The sequence below is a fragment of the Delphinapterus leucas genome, chromosome 5, assembly GCF_059928025.1.
Source record: "Delphinapterus leucas isolate spDelLeu-1000000601 "Yukka" chromosome 5, BTC_Dleu_Yukka2, whole genome shotgun sequence".
Taxonomy (NCBI): Eukaryota; Metazoa; Chordata; class Mammalia; order Artiodactyla; family Monodontidae; genus Delphinapterus; species Delphinapterus leucas.
The window spans coordinates 91,587,930-91,609,122 of NC_143133.1; the positions used below are offsets into that span (position 1 = coordinate 91,587,930).

At 45.0% G+C, this 21,193-nt stretch overlaps 1 protein-coding gene across 8 annotated transcripts in view; it reads left to right on the forward strand.

Annotated features, from left to right (window-relative positions):
• SEPTIN11 (septin 11) overlaps positions 1-21,193 on the forward strand; it is a 126,907-nt gene that overhangs the window by 93,454 nt on the left and 12,260 nt on the right. For 6 of the 8 annotated variants that reach the window (XR_002648201.3, XR_016393335.1, XM_089912083.1 and 3 more), the window contains 5 exons: positions 1,591-1,752; positions 6,549-6,645; positions 7,810-7,978; positions 14,800-14,932; positions 17,580-17,767. Coding sequence is in view for 6 of the 8 variants with exons in the window: in XM_089912083.1 (XP_089768209.1) it covers positions 1,591-1,752; positions 6,549-6,645; positions 7,810-7,978; positions 14,800-14,932; positions 17,580-17,767 (749 nt within the window). In the remaining 2 variants the exon portion in view is untranslated. Of the gene's footprint in view, positions 1-1,590; positions 1,753-6,548; positions 6,646-7,809; positions 7,979-14,799; positions 14,933-17,579; positions 17,772-17,899; positions 21,045-21,193 lie in introns of those variants that run through there. The other 2 variants (XM_089912085.1, XM_089912084.1) reach the window with 2 other exon arrangements.

Consider the following 21,193-nt stretch of genomic DNA (forward strand, 5'->3'; position numbering starts at 1 on the left):
GAAAACAAGGCAAAACAAACAGCTAATCAAAACAAAACAGAACAATCGCTACAAAGCTGGTTAAACTGCTTTCAAAGAACTATTATTGTTGTAGAGCTGAAGTGCTAGGGAGTATCTGAAAACGGTATTGTCAAAGGTTCGTTGATACAAGTAAAGTGAAGAGTTAAGGCAAACATATGACAATTTCAGACAGGATTTCCAAGCACCTGCCACTGAGGAAGAAGAGATCTTAAATCTAAATTTGCTTGGTTCTTCTATCTACTCTAATCAAACTGGCCAAGAAAATGTGAACCTCTGCCATTTTGTCCATGTTGATATTAAGCCAATACTAAGTGCACAAAAGTTAGCCAATACAAACCATAGGGAGGGGTTTGTTCCCCACGTCCTGGTCCAGGCATTCTCCCACCCTCAATGATGTCTGTCTCGCTGAGGCAACTTGCTGCAGGAAGCCCATCCATGACAAGGTTAGGATTGGGTTGAGGAATAGGGCAGAACAGATTTTTCCATCAACGGGTCATCTCAGTCTGGTTTATCAGGGATATTTGACTTGGCTCTTGGGATAAAAGGAGAAGCAAAGGAATGCAGATGTGACCCGGAAAACCCCCCTAAAGACTCCCTCTTCTCTGGCTGGGACTGATCGCTTTCTCACCGAGCCTGTTCCCTTTTCACCTGAGCTGGGTGGAGAGCATGGTCCCCGGTATCAGATGTCAGTAGCAACTTGTTGAAACCTCTGTACCAATCAGGGAGTGGAAGAAAGTTAATTGTAAAAAATCGATTTTAAAGAATGTGTCCTGTGGACAGTGCTGGGGTAAGTTGGGAGCAGAGTGTCCCACCTTGGGCTTTGGGGCTTGCGCTTGAGGGTCCTTGGCCCTCGTTCTGGGCTTTCTGCCAGTGTTGTCAAACGTCAGAGTTCTCACCTGGTCTTTGTATCTGATGCTCTGAAAGTGAGCCTTGTCTTTTGGCACTAGGTCTCATTCTGGCACAGAGAAGTAATGTGATAGAAGCTGATTTTCAAGAGAATTAGTTGGTGTGATTTTGAAAAATTTAAAAGTAGGTGAAATCAATTTTGTTTTGGTTAATACTTAGGTTCTCTGCTTCCAGCAGTTCTCAAGTCATCAGAAGAAAGAAAGGATGCTATCCTGCATAGAGCTGAATATTCCAGTATTCTAACTAATGAAAATCTTGGTATTAGACTGTTAGAAACATGCAAAAATCAAACTCCTAAAGTAGCTGGGAGGAGTCAAAAAGGAGTGGTTACTCAAAGAATAGGCTTCTTTGTTACCGCTCTTTGTCATAGAGCAACACTTCCTTTTACACCATAAAGAAGAATGAGGTGGCATAGAAGAGGAAATTACGAGGATGCTTTCTTTCAGTGTCAGATGGGAGCGAGTAAAAATGTTCAGAGATGGAACTAAAAGATTATTCCATATCTTCTTAATTTTGCATCTAGGTAAAAAGTCCAATATTTAATATCATCTCTATTTCTAAGGGAAGTCTTACAATTTCTGCTTCTTTGTTTTCTATATTTTATTCATTTGTCTATTTTTCTTACGTTGGAATCGTATAAAAATGGATGTGTTTGGTTTATAGGTGAACATCATTCCAATAATTGCAAAAGCTGACACCATTGCCAAGAACGAATTGCACAAATTCAAGAGTAAGATCATGAGTGAACTAGTCAGCAATGGAGTCCAGATATATCAGTTCCCCACAGACGAAGAAACGGTGGCAGAAATTAATGCAACGATGAGTGTAAGTCCTCAAGTAAGAAAGGACCAACCAGTGATTTTCCTGAAAGCTTTTCTTAGTAGCAGCATTGTGCAGTGGCTAGAACGTTGGACTAGCATCTAACGTACTCAGTGGGGTCCAGCTCTGCCACTGTTTCAAGTCATTTAATCCATCTACTTCTCAGTTTGTCCATCTGTCAAATGGGAGAGTTAGACAAGATCTCAAATCTCCTTCCTGCTCTAACAGTTCTGATTTCCACAGCAAACCTTGTGGGAAGGGAATGCCAGCCCAGCACCATTTCACACAAAGCAGCTTAGAGGAACTAGCTCTCCGCTTGCTTCTGCCAGTGTCAGCAGAAACATATCCACCTGCCTCTCTTTTGCTTCTGTGATTGGTTCCTGCCTTTTTCTCCTTTCTGCATTCCCCACCCTTTCCTGAATCATGAGGTAAACTGGCAGTGGAGGGTGCAGTTTCCACATCACAGGGAGGAATGGTCAGGAGATAAATGATGAAAGCTTCAGCAATCTAAGTGTGCCTGTGATATAATCTCTCCTGATGACACTCCATCCTGCTAGTCGATACCCAAGTCTTTCCCACTGCTCCTGTGTGTCTCGTAGCCATGGCTCACCTCTGTGTCACGTAACTGTACCCATCTTTCTTCAGTTGGGAATGCCCGACTTCTGTAGAAGAAGCAGCATTCTTCACACATAGTTGATGCCCACTGAGGGTTTTTGGAATTCTTAAAACTGCAGGTTAGCTTCAATGGAATGTAATTAGTAGCTGTTAAATAGCTTGGCCTTCCCTGAATACGTGCTCGAAATTGATTCAGAAGTGTGCTGGTGGCAGTGGAAGTCAGTCTAGATTTTTTAATTTGTGGTCCGTTGAGGTATGTTTTACTTTCCTCAGATCTGATCATGACAAGTGTCTAATCAAGTCATTATTAAAGGCACTAAAGGCGCTCTTTTTTTTTTTTTTTTTTCCCGGTACACGGACCTCTCACTGTTGTGGCCTCTCCCGTTGCAGAGCACAGGCTCTGGACGCGCAGGCTCAGCGGCCATGGCTCACGGGCCCAGCCGCTCCGCGGCATGTGGGATCCTCCCGGACTGGGGCACGAACCCGTGTCCCCTGCATCGGCAGGCGGACTCCCAACCACTGCGCCACCAGGGAAGCCCTAAAGGCGCTCTTTAATGAACAGCCTTGTTGAGATATAATTGATGCACTGTATGGCACCCATTTAAAGTGTACAATTCAGTGGTTTTTAGCATATTCACAGCATTGTGCAACCATTGCCGCAGTCAATTTTAGAACATTTTCATCACCCCAGGAGGGAACCATATACCTTTTAGATGTCAGCCCTCTAACCATCAAACACTGGCAACCACTCATCTACCTCCTTGTCTCTGTAGGTGTGCCTGTTCTGGACATTTTATATAAAGAAAGTCATACTGAAGCTTATCTGGAGAATTAAATGACTTGGTCAAAGTCTTCCAGTTAAGAGCAGCACTGGGATTCTGACCCAGTCCACCTGGTCCCAGTCTTGTTTGCCATCGTAATTAGGAGACCAGACTAATTCCACAAAACTGCTTCTTCCTTCTTCCATTCAGCATACGGACTTTTCTAGATATGGCTGTTATCATTTAAGGAGGAACTTTTCCCATAAATCACTCCCAACATGATTAGGACTTTGGAAGGGAATGTAACTTTCCCCTTCTCTGGGAAATTGTTGAATTTAAAATTTTACGGGGCGTCCCTGGTAGCCCAGTGGTTAAGAATTTGCCTGCCAATGCAGGGGACACGGGTTTGAGCCCTGGTCCGGGAAGATCCCACATGCCGCGGAGCAACTAGGCCGCTGCACCACAACTGCTGAGCCTGCGCTCTAGAGCCCGTGTGCCATGACTACTGAGCCTCTGCGTGCCTAGAGCCCGTGCTCCGCAGTGAGAGAAGCCACCGCAACGAGAAGCCCGCGCACTGCGACAAAAAGTAGCCCATTCTCACTGCAACTATAGAAGGCCCAAAGCAGCCAAAAATAAATTAAAAAAAAATTTTTTTTTTAATAAAATAAATAAAACTTAGGGATCTCATTAATGCAGAGATAGACCAGCTCGGCTCTGTCCTAGTCTGGTCACACTGAGTCATGTGACCCCCCCTGGCTGTCGTGCTCCTGTATCCAGGATAGTAAAGGGTCTGGAATCCTTGGAAGGAACTGGAGAGCAGATTCTTCCTGGGAAATGGCCACGAGGGCATGCGAAAGGAAGGTAATCATAGGGGAGAGCGACTAGACTTACTCAAAAGGCAGAACCAAAACCAGAGGGCAAAAGAGCAGTGCGGGCTTTGGGCCCAGTGAAGTGCACGTTTAACTCTTGGTGCCTCCATCACAAGTAGTTGGTGGGCAACAGATTCTGCTTCAACTCACTCAGAAGAGATACCATGGAGGGAATTCCTACACAGGTTCCACCCCTAAAATTCTCTGGTTCTGGGTACTGAGAACTTGGTGATAACAGTAGTGCCTGACATTTTGACATTTATGGAGCACTTATTACTATGCATCGGGCACTGCTCCAGCTCCACATTTAATGTTCACAACAGTCCCACGGACCCAGGCGGAGGAGCGTACTTGGTTATAGCATCGTTAAAAGCTCAGGCTGGGACGGCACGTGTTTATTCGGCTGTAGGACTGCAATTTGGGGTCAGTGGGATTCAGGAAGTAACATGAATGAATACCATCCAATTTTTCTCTGTATATCCCTTCCTGTCCTTTTAAATAATTTTGCATGGCCATGAAACTAAATTTGTGTTAAATTTCTTGGAAAGAAAATACCCATGAATCTTTGCTCTTTTTCTCTCTTTATCAGATTCACAGAACTGATATTCCCAAATTCATTGTGCTCTTTATCAAGGAATTTTCTTCTAGGGTCTTCCTTGCAGGCAGTTCCTGGTGATGAAATCCCATATGATATGTGGAAAGCAGATTTCGTTGGCGGTTGCTTTCGTCACTCAGGTCGAGTGGAGGGGGCAGTTCCCTGGGTCGGCACAGCAGAACGTGGGCTGGAAGGGTCCTATTACCCCTCAGCTCCAGGGAACCACATTTCAGTTCCAGATGCTGAAAAAGAGAACATGCTTTCTTTCCTTCCTACAGAGTGTGAGATGAACTAGAAAATATAAGTATCTGGAGCGCCAGACCAAATACCAGTTGGGCGGCCTGGGCTGAGGATTTTGCCAAGCTCTGGGAGAGGATCTGGCTTTAAAACACTCTTGTCTGCCTCCGTGTATCTGTAGTGGAAGAGCACTGGGTCAGGGAGCCCTAAATAATAATTCTCAGAGCAGCCATTTCAGATGTTATTCTCACGTGCTAATAGGAGAAAGATAGAATTACTGTTTTCTCCCCAGAATGTAGCCATAGTTACCAAATAAACCAACGTGGCACAGCCAGTTGCCTTGAACAGTAGCTCTGCTCAAGGTAAGTCGGGGTGCAAGGCTTGAGCCAGTAAGTTGAGCTAAAGTATATTTGACTTGAATTTTGTGCAATGATCAACTGTCTAAAGCAGTGCTGTTCAGTAGAAATATGAGCCACACAAGTAATTTAAATTTTCCAGTAGCCACATTTTTTAAAAATAAATTTATTTATTTATTTTTGGCTGTGTTGGGTCTTCGTTTCTGTGCGAGGGCTTTCTCTAGTTGCGGCGAGCGGGGGCCACTGTTCATCGCGGTGCGTGGGCTTCTCACTACCGCGGCCTCTCTCGTTGCGGAGCACAGGCTCCGGACGCGCAGGCTCAGTAGTTGTGGCTCACGGGCCCAGTCGCTCCGCGGCATGTGGGGTCTTCTCAGACCAGGGCTCGAACCCGTGTCCCCAGCATTGGCAGGCAGAATCTCAACCACTGCGCCACCAGGGAAGTCCCAGTAGCCACATTTTTAAAAAGTAACATAAAATTAATTTTAAAAACTTATTTAACCCAGTATATCAGAAATATCATTTCAACATGTAACCAATATAAAAATTATTAATGAGATGTTTCCATAGCAGGGCTTTGAAGTCCTCTGTGTGTGTGTGTGTGTGTGTGTGTGTGTGTGTATGTATTCTTTTTTTGTCACACCACATGACTTGTGGGATCTTAGTTCCCCAGCCAGGGATTTAATCCAGTCGCTGGCAGTGAAAGTGTCGAGTTCTAACCACTGGACTGCCAGGGAATTCCCCCAATGTATAGCTTATAATTATATACATCCCAATTTGGATGCATACCTAACTTACTGCTAACATATTTAAAAGTTTTTCAATATGAAGTAAGTACCAAAAAGATAATTTTCCTTCATGTTTGCATCTACGTTAACAAAACTGGTTCTTCTTTTTTTTTTTTTTTTAAGAAGATCTGAGTTTGAAGCAAAGTGAAATGCAGTCCTACCAAAACAATAAAGTGATAATTCATGGAAAAATATTTCACACTGCTTCCCTTTAAATGTAACTTAATTAAAAGTAAATAAAATTTAAATTTTCTTCATTTTACAAGCCTCCTTTCAAGTGCTCAATAACCAGTGTCTAGTCTCAGGCAGTGGACATCCCACGCTTACCATAGAATCGCAAAGACTCCTAGTTTCCCCCTGAGTCCAGCTCATGTCAGATACTTGGCATCTGGTTGTAGGGGGGGTCGGACACACGAAGCCCAACCCCACTGAACTGTTGAGCCCCTCGCTCTTCTGCCCTCCCTCGCCCTTTTCTCTTGCCCTGAGCAGAGGCCTGCGGGGGGAGGGGGCGCGTGGAAGCGGAGGAGAGCGTGTCTTTGCAGCACGGGGAGGATAACTGCTCTCTGTCCTTGTGTTGCTGGCAGGTCCACCTCCCTTTCGCAGTGGTCGGCAGCACCGAGGAGGTGAAGATTGGCAACAAGATGGCAAAGGCCAGGCAGTACCCCTGGGGTGTGGTGCAGGGTACGTGCGCGTCGTGGGGAAGGGCTTCCTCGTGTGTCACCCCCACGGTGGCTGTCCCCGCTGGGTTTGGGCAGGTCCTTGACGTGGGCAGGTGGAAGGGGGTGGCAGGGTTTTACACCTGGCAATCGTGGAGGCCAGAAAGAAGCAGGGAGGCTGGGAAGCAATGGAGAGAAGTGGCTGCAGAGCCCTAGTGCCAATGAGGCAGCCCCCCAAGGATGCTGGGTTGTGTGGGGAATTTCGTATAAATTCCTGCTGGAAGAGAGATCTTGCGAACAAGAGGATACTTGTTTCTCCATTATCTCTGGAAAAATTGTCTTCTTGTTTTTTGGGGTTTTTTTTGGAAATTGTCTTCTCAGTAAATATCTGAGAACAAGGGACCTATAATTGTTGTGGGACATGACCACAATCTCTAACCTGAAGACATTTCCTATGTCACTTTGATGGGCAAGGTCTCAGATTCTATTTCCAACCCTTGTGTGTTGTGAAGGAGGGACGTCCAATGCTATGGATTAAGTAGGGTGGCTGCAGAAAGCTCCCTCATTGGCTTACGATATATCAGTCTTCCGTTTCCTTTGTTCTGAGGAAAGGCAATAAACCTGTGAGACATGAGAAAGCACAGTACCTTTGAGACACGTAGGAAAATTATGGTTTTTATCCATCTTCCCAAATTCTCTACAATAGAAAAACTTGCTTTATCGTGTTGTTGATAAAGTTAAAGGAGATGATACATAAAAACTGCCTCGTACGGGTCCCGACAGCACGCAGGGGTAGAAATCGGCCTGGCTTTGGAGCCAGAGGTGACGGGGTCTGAATATAGACTCTGCTGCCTCTGTCTGGGAGGTCAACCTGCTCATCAGAGCCGCGCTCTGCATCTGGGAATCCTGCTAGGCAGAACTGCTACCAGGAGTCAAGACAGTATTGGCAAAGCTCCTCCCACGGTGCCCTGCCCTCAGCAGCCACCCTCATCACCAGCAATCATGGTCCCTGCTGTCAGAAATCCTGTCTTTGTAGGGGTGTAAGGAGGATCCAGTGAAGGATCTTCGGGTGACCTTGAGGCCTCAGAGATTTCAGGGGCAATGGTAACTACGTCTTAGAAAGATCACTTCAGATTTTAGTGACATCGCTGCTGAGAGCCCTCCCCGCTTTCTTCCCCATCTCCTGCAGTTGAGAATGAAAACCACTGTGATTTCGTGAAACTTCGGGAGATGCTGATCCGTGTGAACATGGAAGATTTGCGAGAACAGACTCACACCCGCCATTATGAGCTGTATCGGCGCTGTAAGCTCGAAGAGATGGGGTTCAAGGACACCGACCCTGACAGCAAGCCCTTCAGGTATGTGGGCACCTGGCAGTCAGGCCCCCTAGGCAGCGGTGTGAGTGGCGTGCTGGCGCATCACAGAAATGCTTGTTGGATTGAGATATGGGTGGTGGAGGGACCTGGCGGGGGCAGATTAATTGCACGGATTGCCAGGCATTGCGATAACCGCTTTATTTGTATCATCTAGAGTACCCGAGGTAGCTGATGTCATTATTGCATCCTCATTTTACAGATGAGGAAACGAAGGCACTGCAAGTGTAAACAGCCTGCCCAAGTAGGAAGTGATGGGTGTGAGTTTTGAACCTCTGTTCTTAACTGTTAAACTCACAGAGGCACAGAACCTGGTCCAGGCATTTACAAAGGTGTGGATGCTCACTACAGCTTGTCCCGTTCATTTTTGCCAAATAGGTTTAACTTGCCATGTCTCCTACTTCTTGACGTGCTCTTACTAGGTTCCAGTGAACCAGTACAATTCTAACAACACGAATGAGTACTGAAGGAAACAACTTACGGAACATTTGCTATGTATTTTCCCACACCGCTGATGGATGGAGAGGAAGAGGCAAAACGTGAAGGGGAGAATATCGAAGTTAATGTAGAATTAGTGGCCCTGCAAAGGCCAGGCCCTGTTAGAGCCCAGTGGTGGGGAAGAGTTGGTGGGGGCAGAGTGCCGGGGCCACTCCAGGCTTGGTGAACGGTCAGAGGAAGGTTTGCCGCCACCTGGTACAGGAGAGGATTGCTTCACGGGGATCTGAGTTGAGGTGATGTGAGGTGTGTCTGTGCTTGGCGCCTGTACTGATCGGGGGCCACGGTTCCCTGGAGAAGACTGTTTTCCTCCTCTTTTGTGGCTGGCCTGGACTCCCACTCAGATGTCTAGGAGCGGCTGGCCGCGGTGCCTGAGGCAGCCTGTGCGCGGTGCCAGTGGACTCCCTCCGCTGGATCTGAGCTGCCATTGCAGCGGCAGGGAGGTTATTTTCTTGGAATCTCTTTAGTTTGGTGAAGTCTGGACTGGTCTCCCAGTGAAGTGTTCCTGTGGAATGTATTTGGGGAGAACAAATGGAGACCCCAGACAGAGGGCTTCTAACCAAAAAGTTAGCTTCTAGCTAAGTTTGCATCATTTAGTCCTGCTCTAGGGGCTTGTAAAATTGGCCCTCTTCATTCACGTGAAATGTGCTTTCTGAGGCGGCGTAGAGGATGCCCTTTTGTATACACAAGTTTAGGGGATTGAACCTTGAAATGCATGGACCAAAAAATAGCCCCTACACAATCTCTGGTTATTAAGCTTGAGGAAAATGGTTTTTGTGTGGCAGAGACTATCTTTATTTTTTCATAGTTTTTTTTTTTTTTTTCACCCATGCATAGAGATGAAACAAAAGGAACCACAGTAAAAATGGAACCCATGTGCCCTCCACCCTCGTTCAAACCCAGGCGATGCTGAAGGGTGAAGGGGCAGCAGTGTGGGTTCAAGTCTTAACCCTGCTACTACCCAACTCCTTAACCTGTCTGGGCCTCAGGTTCTTCATCTGTAAAACGAGGAGCTGGGCTAGATCAGGGGACAGTCAGATCTAGTAGGAGAACTTTTTCCAGAATGTGCCACAGAGGAAATGCTCTAGGCTCTGTGGACCACGTAGTCTCTGTCCCAGTGACTCAACCCCACCCTTGTAGTGCGAAAGCAGCCAGAGACCCTAAGGTGAAAGAACAGGAGTGGCTGTGTTCCAATAAAAATGTATTTACAAAAACAGGCAGGGCCAGAGTTTGCCCTCGGGCTGTAATTGGCCAGCCCCTGGCCTAGATCATCTCTTGGAGCCCTGAGCTGCCTGCAGAAGTTAGAATGTTTGTGACTGTTTCTTAAGTCTGTGAGAGGTAATTTACCTCCCCACATGTTAAGACCCATTCAGCACAGCTGTGTTTTTTTCAGCTCTGGAATTTGGAGCCTGTGATGCAGGCCCCTTCACTAACCTTCCACCATCACGACCAACTGGGTTTCCTGGTTCCCGGGAACCAGGGCTGGTGAGGATTTCCTGCTGCTGCCCGTGTCTCTGCGTTTGAGTTACAGTTTCTCCTGCAAGGCCAGGGTAGCAGCCGCCAGGAGGAGGGTTGCTGGGTGGGTCCAGCCGGTCCTGCAAGGACCCCAGGGGCTTCAGGACCCGTGGTGGACGTCGCTGAGGCCTGACTTGTAGAGAATGTGCTTTATTCACACATATCCCCCTCCCCATTTGGTTCCTTTTCTACTGGCCTGAGGGTTCCTTTTTGAGGATGAAAAGGAGGGAAATATATTTTATATAAAATATATTTTGTAAATGTAAATATGTTATATATAAATATATTATATATATAAAACCAAGGCCTTTACTCTTTTCCCTGTATAAGAAAATAAGAAACAGAGAAAAGTAGACCTTCTAAAAATAAACACCTTCTATCGTCTCAGTTTCTGGGAACCCTGGAAATAGTTTCTCCTCTTAGAAACCCACTCAGTCAACCTCAGGTGGCCCTCTTGGTGTAGGCAAGATCATTTGGAACATGAAAGTTGGCTTTGAGTCACATGTCTTGGCAGATAGCAAGGTGAAATAAACTTGGTTTTCCTCTCCTTGGAAACCACTGCTTTACAAAGGGCCCAGCCTCTCCCTTGGAGGAGTTTCCAGCCTCCCCAGCACTTCCTGTGAGCCTGACACTGAGGGTGCAGGAGGGGACCTGCGTGAATGATGACACAGTTAAGGAAAAGCAAAAGCCACAGTTAATTTAAGGGATTTCCCATTTCAAAGTCATCATGCCTGGATGCTCATAGAAGACTTTTTTTCCCTGTGAATTTAGGGTGAGCTTGGAGGAGTTATCAGTGAAGGACTCAAGGCTTTTATATTCTCAAAGTAGATAAAGGATCCCTTCACGGTGTACAGTGAAGTCCATCCTCCCCTCTGGGCACCCTGTGTCCACCACTTGCCCTCTGGGTGCCACTTGTGTTTATACCATGTGTTTATAAAGCAGAGAGTGGCCTCTAAAGCCGAGGCCTGTTAAGTGGGAGCTCCCCTGAATATATGACAACGTGTGAAACCACACCAGAAGCTGGGTGAGCACAGGAACAGGCCGCATTTAAGCCTTGGAAGTACGTCCTGGGCACAAAAGCTGAACCTGTCCCTGGTGCTTTCCTTCAACCTGCCTGTGTCTCTCTTGTCTTGCGGTAGAATCTTTCTCTCTGTCCCTACACGTGTATATGTCCAGGCGTCAACCTGCTTTTTCTTGTGCGCATCTTTCCCACCTGCTGCCCTGCAGCCTCAGAGCTCATGCCTCACCCCAGCCAGAGCGCCCATGCCTTCCCTGGACCCAGGTCCCCCAGACCCTGGCCCCTTTCTGGCTGGCATTGGGGGAAGATGGGGGCGGGGATGGGTCTTGTCGCTGCTGCTTGTCTCCTGAGATGCCACCGCCCTCTTCCTAACACTCCATCCTCACCTCAAAGCACCACCTTCTCCTTGACTCTACCTGTCAGGTCACAAAAAGTGCTCCTTTACTGCCCCTCTCTCAAGAAATCACAAAGTTTTCAGGCCCATGAGACCATTCATTTTTAGGAGCATGGAGGCCTCACTTCCCCAGCCTTGGGAGGTGGGGCTCCCACCTGAGCTAGGTGGCCCAGCTGAAAATCCCGGCTCTGTCAGTTCTTCACTGTGTGACCTGCACAGGTTAGTAAGCCCCTCTGTGTCCGAGTTTCTCCATGTATAAAATGGGAGGTGATAATAATAGCTACCTCGCTGCGCTGTTGTAAGGATAACACATTTGCGTGTGTAAGTTCCTCCGTAAACCCCGGTGGCGTGCGGTGCTCTGGCCTGCCCCCCACTGGGTGGTCCGGGAGACGTAACAGGGAGACAGCTGTGCTACGTGAATTACCGGAGTGCACGATGAACTGGAGTGTCAGTGCTCATTTTCCCTTCCCTTGACCTCCATGAGCAAAGCCTTTCTCTCCCAAAAGCTGTTAGAAGAGAATGAGAAGATAAAAGCCTCAAACCAGCCCAAACCCTCATGAAAAAATGGTTCACTTTTCACTTGGAAAGGGTGTTAATAACTACAATTAAAAATTAAGTTGGAAGAGCTAGAAATTGCAAAAGGTATCATCACTTTAGGTATCTGAGAGGGTACTATAGATGCAGTTCCTTCTGGACTGGTTTTCACTGGCCGGAAGCATAGGGGAGGGTGTCTGGTGTCTCTCACTCACATGTGGATTTCTGCAGGTGCCCAGGGAGTAGGATCTGTGACTGCATTGCTAAGAAGCCTACTGCAGGTCACTCCTTGGAGTGGGGGGTTTATGATTTCCTTCTCATACGTTGGTTATGAGTTCCAGTGTCAGAGATGCAAAGCTGGTTCCTATCCCCGGATGCAGCCATCTAATAAGCAGCATATGTTGAGGCCATCTGGCTGGTGGCAACATTGCTCCTTAACCTTTCTCTAGAACATGCGCTTTCCAGCTTTGGACTGCAACCTTCACTATCAAATGTGTTCTACATCGTGATCCAATATACACATATCGTGAAGTGATACCTGCTCTTAGAGTTTGCACTGCATTCTGGTTTCTTCTATCCTGTTCTCTAAACTTTTTCTTTTAACATACTGGTTAAAACCCTTGATTGGGTCATAACCCGTAGTTTGAAAATGGATCTCCAGAAACTGGAGCCTAAGCTAGGTTGTGGTTGGGACTGGATCAGGTCGAGTCACGCTGAGAGGTCTCAGAATTCCGGTAGCATTACCCAAAGGACCTTCTCTCTGTGGGTCACTTAACAGAAGTTTCCACAATTAAACAAATTTGGCTCTAAGTGAATCAACTTAAACAGGTTTTTTTTTTTTTTTTTTAATTGAGGGACTTTTCAGAGCACTTAAGACGAGCAGTGGTTGGCAGACTAGTTACATCAAGTCACCTGGAAGCGTTTTAAAAATACAGATTACTTTTGCCTTCGCCTGACATCCTGCGTCAGCATCTCCAGGAGTGGAGTTAGGAAACTGTGCTCAGAAAAGTCCAGTAAAACATGCCCAGGCGACCCTGACGTGCTGCAGGGCTTGGGAGCCACCGTGCGCTGTGGCTCTCCTAAAGGGAGGTCACACATTGCATTTTCCTTTGGTTCTTTTGGCTTGGGAACCCCACTTTTGAAGATTTCTTGAAACTAGCGATCTCTGGAACACACTTTGGGTCATGTTTCTTGGTAGTGTTTCTATACTAGGTGTTCCACTGCTTGTTAAGAAAGAAGAGGAAGATGGATTCATTGTCTTAAAATCAATAAAAACTGGGTTCCCCAAAAATTTCATAGCAGGGACAAGTCATCTTCTGCCTTTGGCCATTCTGACACAAATGATAGTGATAAAGAGTTTATTAGAAGCTAACAAGCAAAATCAAACTCATGAATTATTTTATAGTTTCATTATCCGTGCATTTCTCTATAGCTTAAATTTCAAGTCTAAATATTGCTATTAATATTAGCCAACACTAATGTCGGCCAAACTTGCTTTTGTCTCCTAAGATAATGTGAAAGCCAAATATACCTCCAGAAACTCCAAACTCGTGATTGTCCATTACCCAGGCAGTGTTGACACTCTTGAGGGCAGGAGAACTGATCAGCAACCAATAAGAGCATTGATTATAGAAGTATAAACAATTCTAATTAATGCATTTTGTAAGTATGCTGCTCTATAGAAACGTATATCCACATGCACACGCCCCTCCACCACCTGAATGTCCTTCTCCTTCTACATGGACAAGTGTGAATGCTGGGGTGGCTCTGCATGGAACCTGGGCTCACGCACAGGCGCTCTTCATTTTGGAATCAGCACTTTGGATGAATTTGGTCCCTGGGTAAAAGTGGATAATCCTGCTGCAGACTTGTGTAACTGTAACAACCCTTGTTCTAGGGAAACTGCAAGGGAGAGAGAGAGATAGCAATTACCGGCAAATGTATCTCTGTTTGTGTAAGTGTGGGTGTGGGTGTCTGTTTTTTTTCTAAGTGGTGTTACCAAAGGTGATTTTTCTGTAAATATATCTCTTCTGACTTGGAGGTAAAACTGAGTGATGGCCTTTGCTTTAAAATATTGGGCCCCAAGTTCTGTAGACGGTCAGGGGGAGGATAAGGTTTAAAATAAAAATCCAACTCCTCCCTGATCTATTTACAATTGTTAATACCACTTGAAGAGCAGCAATTTTCTGTAATACCTTTAGATACACTATTGTCTCTTTAGATGATTCACTGAGTCTGTTTTCTAAACTGGGGGCTGGAGGAAGACGAGTGCGGGGGTAACATTTATTAAGCACCGATGTTATCTCAAATGCTTTACTCACTCTGCCTACATTTACCTCCCGAAATCATGGGCCCCGGAAGCGCTATATTCAGAGAACATTGAGGCTGAGAGGCCGTGCCCTTCCGAAGATCAGTCAGTAAATTGCTGTGAACCCCAAACCAACCCTGGTGGATCTGTCTGGCTCCAGTGCCGATGCATTTCTCTCTCTACACCCCCTCCGTCTTCTAAAATTCTAAATCACGTCTTCAGTATCTACGTGGTACTGAACTGGGAGATACTGGCCAGCCCAGGCTTCCCCTGTGTGAATGTATGTAGCATACAGCTTGGCCAGTAGGAGACATCCCGTTAGCTACACTGTACTTATTGCCTCATCTTTGGTTCCTGATGTGCTTGTCTTTCTGATCGCCACATAACTAAAAAGAAAGATGGTGCCATTTTGTGTGTCCTTGAACCTGGTGAGTTGGCAGCCTTATTTATTTTGAGGAAGTGGCTGCGTAGGAATTGTCTGGACTGAAATTTCTTATCATGCAACTTCATGACACTGTCCTTGGTTTGTGGCTTTTGAATAGTCTTCAGGAGACATATGAAGCAAAAAGGAATGAATTTCTGGGAGAACTTCAGAAGAAAGAAGAAGAAATGAGACAGATGTTTGTCATGAGAGTGAAGGAGAAAGAAGCTGAACTTAAAGAGGCAGAGAAAGAGGTAAGCCATCTGTCCTTGCATCCGGGGCAGACACAGACGAGACAGGCCTTTGTGCTGCTTTAAGCACTTGCTACATATATTCTGTCACACGAGGGGCCTAACTAACCTGGTACGAACAGTAGGGCAGCCAGTCTTATCCCCATTTCACAGATGGTAACACTGAGTGTCGTAAAGCTTAGGTTATTTATGCAGTCACATACCTAGTTAGTGGCAAAGCCAAGACTAAAGCTAGAACTTAGGTTTCCAGACCTGATCCTACATTCCTTGTAACTCCATATTTCATCAATTTACAAGTGATGAAACGTAAGATTTGCAATTCTGGGACCATTATTGTCTCACTCTACCAGTCAACTCAGTGAGCTAAGGAGTGGAGGGCCCTTCGCCCCTGTCTGACGGGGGACGGGCTCTGTCCACCATGTCTGTGCTCTGACTTCCCTCTGGGATGCACACCCCTGGCTCCAGTGTCCTGCTGACTCAAGTTCCCCGCCCCCAGCCCAGGGTAGCTGCATCCTAGAGGTTACCTTGGATTCCTTTTTTATTTCTAAAGAAGTGTTTATTGATTATTTAAGTTTTATTTTGAGAAGTTTCTTGAAACACAAAGTATAGTTTTTGGTGTATCTTTTTTTTTTTTTTTTGCGGTACGTGGGCCTCTCACTGTTGTGGCCTCTCCCATTGCGGAGCACAGGCTCGGGACGCGCAGGCTCAGCGGCCATGGCTCACGGGCCCAGCCGCTCCGTGGCATGTGGGATCCTCCCGGACCGGGGCAAGAACCCATGTCCCCTGCATCGGCAGGCGGACTCTCAACCACTGCGCCACCAGGGAAGCCCGGTGTATCACTTTTGATATGGAACAAAGTTGTTTGTAATAATTAAGCACAGAGACACACAAGTAAATTATCACTTTAAAATATTTTAAGCACACAAAATCTGCCTAAAACTGCACAGATGAATGTATATTTCATTATAATGTACCCATTATTTAAATTAAACCAAGAACTTAATTTAGTTGCCATTAGATTAATGAAGTGTGGAAACTTTTAAGGTCACTTGATTAAATGTAAATGCATGCTTTTTACTTATATTTGTTTCTTATATGTAATACCCTAAATACATGGCTAAACGTGTGCACAGAATATTATAAAATGAAATAACGACGAGTATTTTCAGATGCACAGATTATTTCACATTATGATGAGTAGTAACTTGATCTCATTTTAAGTAATATTTTCATTATAATAAGATACAGTTTTAGCAGAGTTCAGAATTAAAAAGTCAATTCTCTTCAGATTTTAAAATGACCCAATTAATTCTTTAGCTGATATAGCTCAATGAATATTACTCATTTTACCCTGTTAAGAGATAAACTGAGGGACTTCCCTGGTCGTCCAGTGGTTAAGAATCCGCGCTTCCACTGCAAGGGGGCACGGGTTCAATCCCTGATCAGGGAACTAAGATCCCACATGCTGTGCAGCGTGGCCAGAAATTAAAAAAAAAAAAAAAAAAAAGATAAACTGAGGCACATTACCATTCATAAGAGTTTATCTGAGCAAACATCACTTGGAATCAGGCCCCATGGATTTCTATTGTAACAGTCACCCCAATGAGAGCAAGAAATAGGCTTGCCTTTGATGGTAGATAATAAGAAACTTAGAGGTTATTTAAATAGCTAAGTACTCACCCTAGTTTTGCTGCAGAGAAAGGAAAGTTGAGCCTTATTTGCTGTTGGCTTTAAGTATCAAGTTGAATGCTAGGTAAAAATTCTAGAATTATCTAAATAGTAAGGATTTCCCCCTCCCTCCCTCCCAGTTTTTTTTTTTAATATAAATTTATTTATTTATTTTTGGCTGCGTTGGGTCTTCGTTGCTGTGCGCGGGCTTTCTCTAGTTGTGGCTAGCAGGGGCTACTCTTCGTTGCGGTGTGTGGGCTTCTCCTTGCAGTGGCTTCTCTTGTTGTGGCGCACGGGCTCTAGGCGTGCGGGCTCAGTAGTTGTGGCTCGTGGGCTCTAGAGCGCAGGCTCAGTAGTTGTGGCGCACGGGCTTAGTTGCTCCGCGGCATGTGGGATCTTTCCGGTCCAGGGCTCGAACCCATGTCCCCTGCATTGGCAGGTGGATTCTTAATCACTGTGCCACCAGGGAAGCCCCCTTCCAGTTTTTGTTTCTGCATTGTGATAATTTTCTAAATTCAGTTTGTCAAGTGCCCGAAATCTCTCCACATACTCTTCTTATTTGAATAGTATGGGTACATATATCTGTAGTCACTGTGTAAGTCTCTAAGTAAATTATACTTTTCAAAAAAGGACCAGAAGTAAAGAACTTTTCTTACTACTAGGGTGAGTTTCTTATTAGGAGCATGGATAATTTTTATTTTCTCCTTTATGCTTTTTACAGTGAACACGTATTTTATTATCAGAAAAAGTGCACAGAGGTTCCCCTTAGTGCTAAGGGGTCCAAGTTTCAACAGTGTGTAGGGCTCCAAGGGATGCTTTTCACCACCTCGGCCTGGCTCAGCACCAGACGGTACCTCACTCGTGTAACTAAAGCACGGGCAGCGGCACACACACGTTCTGCCTCTGAACGGATCCAGGTAGCCTTACGCCAGTAAGCGTACCATTCCCTCCACCAAGCTTGTCTTCCTCCTCTTCTCTCCAGCTCCACGAGAAGTTCGACCTCCTAAAGCGGACACACCAAGAAGAGAAGAAGAAAGTGGAAGACAAGAAGAAGGAACTCGAGGAGGAGGTGAACAATTTCCAGAAGAAGAAGGCGGCAGCTCAGTTGCTACAGTCCCAGGCCCAGCAGTCTGGGGCCCAGCAAACCAAGAAAGACAAGGATAAGAAAAAGTAAGCGGGTGTCACCCCCATGCAGCGGGGCCCTCTAACAATTTATTCCTCTTGCATGTCTCTACTTTTCCCATTTACAGACTGGAAACTGGTCTATTACCAGAAAGATAAAAGCAAGAATTTTCTCTACAGTGCAGGGGAGACGACAAAGGTTTTTAAAGTATTTCTAAAGGGTACACAGACACTAATTTATAAAACTTGACCACACGATCAAGCAATCAGGACTGGAGTAACCTGTCATCTCCAGTAGTATCTTCTGCACCAACACTAGGACTCTTGAGAAGACAGTGCATTTCTCTTCACTACTCTCTGGAGACAATCCTCATGGCTCTTGATAAAGGGCATCCTAAAATTACGATTGTTAGAATTATTTTTCTATTCTCTGTTGTAAGGCTTAAGAAGCCAGTCATTGAAAGTCTTGTTCCCAAAATGAAAGATTTGGAAGAACTACTAGTGGCCACTAGTTTTCCCTCTAAATTCCACAAGACGATGAATCGTTTTATTGTGAAAATGGGATCAAAATGCCCGTTAAGACACCTCCACCAATTCTCAAGACACACCTGTACCCGCACAAAATTTTTTTAAAATATGGCCTTGATTTAATGTGCCAAAGGGTCAGATTCTGCTTTTGAGTTGTCGCTTCCTATGATACTCCAATAGCAGCGGCCTGAATCCAGTGGGAGATTTGGGCCTTCCTTGAAATTCTGCTGTGATTTGAAGCTTTACATCAAATCACCTGAAAGACTAGAGGGTGCCATTTTATGACAATTACTATTGGTTTGACAGTAAGCACAGTGGTCAATAAGATACCTTTGAAGAAAACCTTAGTGCTAGCTGGGTGGTGAGCCCATGGATGCCACCCTGCTTTGTCTGTTTAAGGTGTGGTCCTCTGAGGGCGTGTTTCAGGATTCCTGCTCTTCATCCATTGCTAAGGTTCTAGGGCAAAGGCTGACAACTAAGTAAACAATAAAAATGTTGGTACTGGAGTAAGCAAAGAATTATATTCTTAGACATATATGGCAGATAGGATTGAGCCTGCACGGTAATCGAGTCCTATCCCGGGGGAGTGAGCTCGATAGTGGTGTTCACTTAATCTGAATGAACGTGCAGACTTGTCCCTGAGGAATCTTGTTACGTTTCCTGTGGTAGAAACCAAAATGCACTGCTACAGTGACGTACAGAGAAAGTTTGAAATTCTGCTTTGCAAACCTTGACTTTCCAAGCTTTGAGCCAGCAGGAAATGTATGGAGAGAGCAGGGGAGCCAGCAGATTTTCTAAGCAATAGAAAGTAGTTGGTATAGGTAAGCTGTGATTTAAATGGGGTTGGTACAGACCCACGTGGTCAAAGGACTCCAGGGGCCAAAAATTTAGTTATGCTGGATTGATTCTGAGAGTAACAACTGCCTAGATTATAATCCAGTTCAAGAAAGCACTTTGTAGCTACACATGTTGGGAGGGCATCGGTCACTAATGGTGACGTTTCCCATGCAGATTCAGACATTAGTGACTCTTCCAGGGAAGACAAAACGAAAACCATCTGGCATCATTCCTTGTTGATCCAAACTAACCCAGGATAAAAACAGGTGGAGTGTGTGTGTGTGTGTGTGTACACATCTATAGGCATGAATGAAACAGGAAAAAGCTGCTGACTCACGGTTTAGGAAACCCAAAGTTGAGTTTTTCTTACCCTGAAGCACTAAAGTGCGTAAAGGTACATGTTTCAGAACTTAAAATGTTTATAGAAGACCAGCAATGTTCCAAGGGTATTTCATGTGTACTGGATGTGCCTTTAAGCAATAAAAATTCCGAGAGCTGACCAGTATTGTGCCTCCATTTTAAAAAGTATCTAATAACGGACTTCTCCGTGCAGGGAGGTTTTTCTTTTCCTATAGAACATTTTAGGTTATTTTCTTCCCAGCCTTGGGCCTTAGCAGTGTATAATGCATTTCACGTTTATGTGAAGTGTGTGCGAATTCTATTTTAGCCTTATTTATACATTCTCATTTATTATTAATGGAATTAGACTTAATTTGGTGAGCAGTAGTCACCAGATTTTGTGCCTGACGAGGGCGCGTACTTTTCGGTAACTTCTATGTTCTTAAGCTTTTCCACACTTTCCCATTTGAACAGTGAAAGCAGTTGCCAGTTGGAGGCCTGAAGTGTCAAAGTTTAAAAAAAAAAAAATCACTTCCCTTGCTGCCAGTGGAGAGTTTTGGTTAGAGAGGACCACAGACAGACAGTAGTCAGGGTAACCAGAACAGTTCTTGGAAAATAAATGGGAGGCTCTTTCCTCCTCGTGTAGCTGGAGGACAGGCTGGAGTCACCACACTTGTTGCTTAGGAGCTTCTCCAGGGAGAGAGTTTAAAAAGAGATGCGTATTGATTCACCTGCCATGCTTCCACCTCAGAGCTTCACTTCGTTTTTCTAATAGTTTTAAATTCCGTTTTTTCTATTCTAATGACACGCTCCCTCTTTAACGTAGGTAAGGCTTTGTACTTCTCCTTGACCTGTTAGTGGCATGAGAGCATATAACATTTCCTAAGATTACAGACAAGGTAGAACTAACCCTGGCACTGCCATTAGCTGGAGCCCCGCTTCCTGCCATCTCTGGCCACCAAGTCACTTTCCTTGTTTGCGGCTACACCTCAGTGGTGGGAGTGCCTGAGGGTAAGTTGTTTGGTAGCTGTTCAGTGTTCATCTTTTCTGAAAACTCTGCACAGTTGCCGGCCAGCAGTTCCAAAAACAAAGTTTTAAAAATCTATCATTTTAAAACGGTACCTGGCATCTGATAACTATAGTTCACACAATCATCCACTCATCTTTTCTTTTTTAAAATAATATTTTGATTCTTCCTAAGGAATGAAGTTGCATGTTTTGGACTTGCCTCAAATTAGACATGTGAATCTTGGACTTGGCATTGCTTTATACCGAGGAGGGGGAAGGCTCCGGGCATTGCTTTAGCTGTAACCATATAATGATGGTCCTTTTTTTTTTTTTCCCCTCCCAAGTAGATTAATAGCATGTCCTCCATCCACTATATTCCAATCCCCAAGTTAATTGTTGAAAGACATTTATTGTATATTCAGTACCGATGTGATACCCAAATCTAATAGATAATGGTTTTGTGTTATTTGAGAAGATGAAAGTCAAACAGCAAATCCTTTCACTAGAACATGTAGTGGTTTCAAGAAGTCACTCATGAATTCTGAATTACCTGCAAATGGAAACTAACCACGTGTTCTTTAATTCAATATTAAAATTTTGCTTTTGCTTGTCATGTAGAATAGCTTACTCAAATTTTTGGTTTTAATTTCTGTCAATTCCATAATCATTGCATGAGCATTCACCATCACCAAATGCTGGTGCTGGCACTCCTAATTTTCCTTCTTTTAATTTATTATTATTTCTAACTTTTTTGTTTTGTTT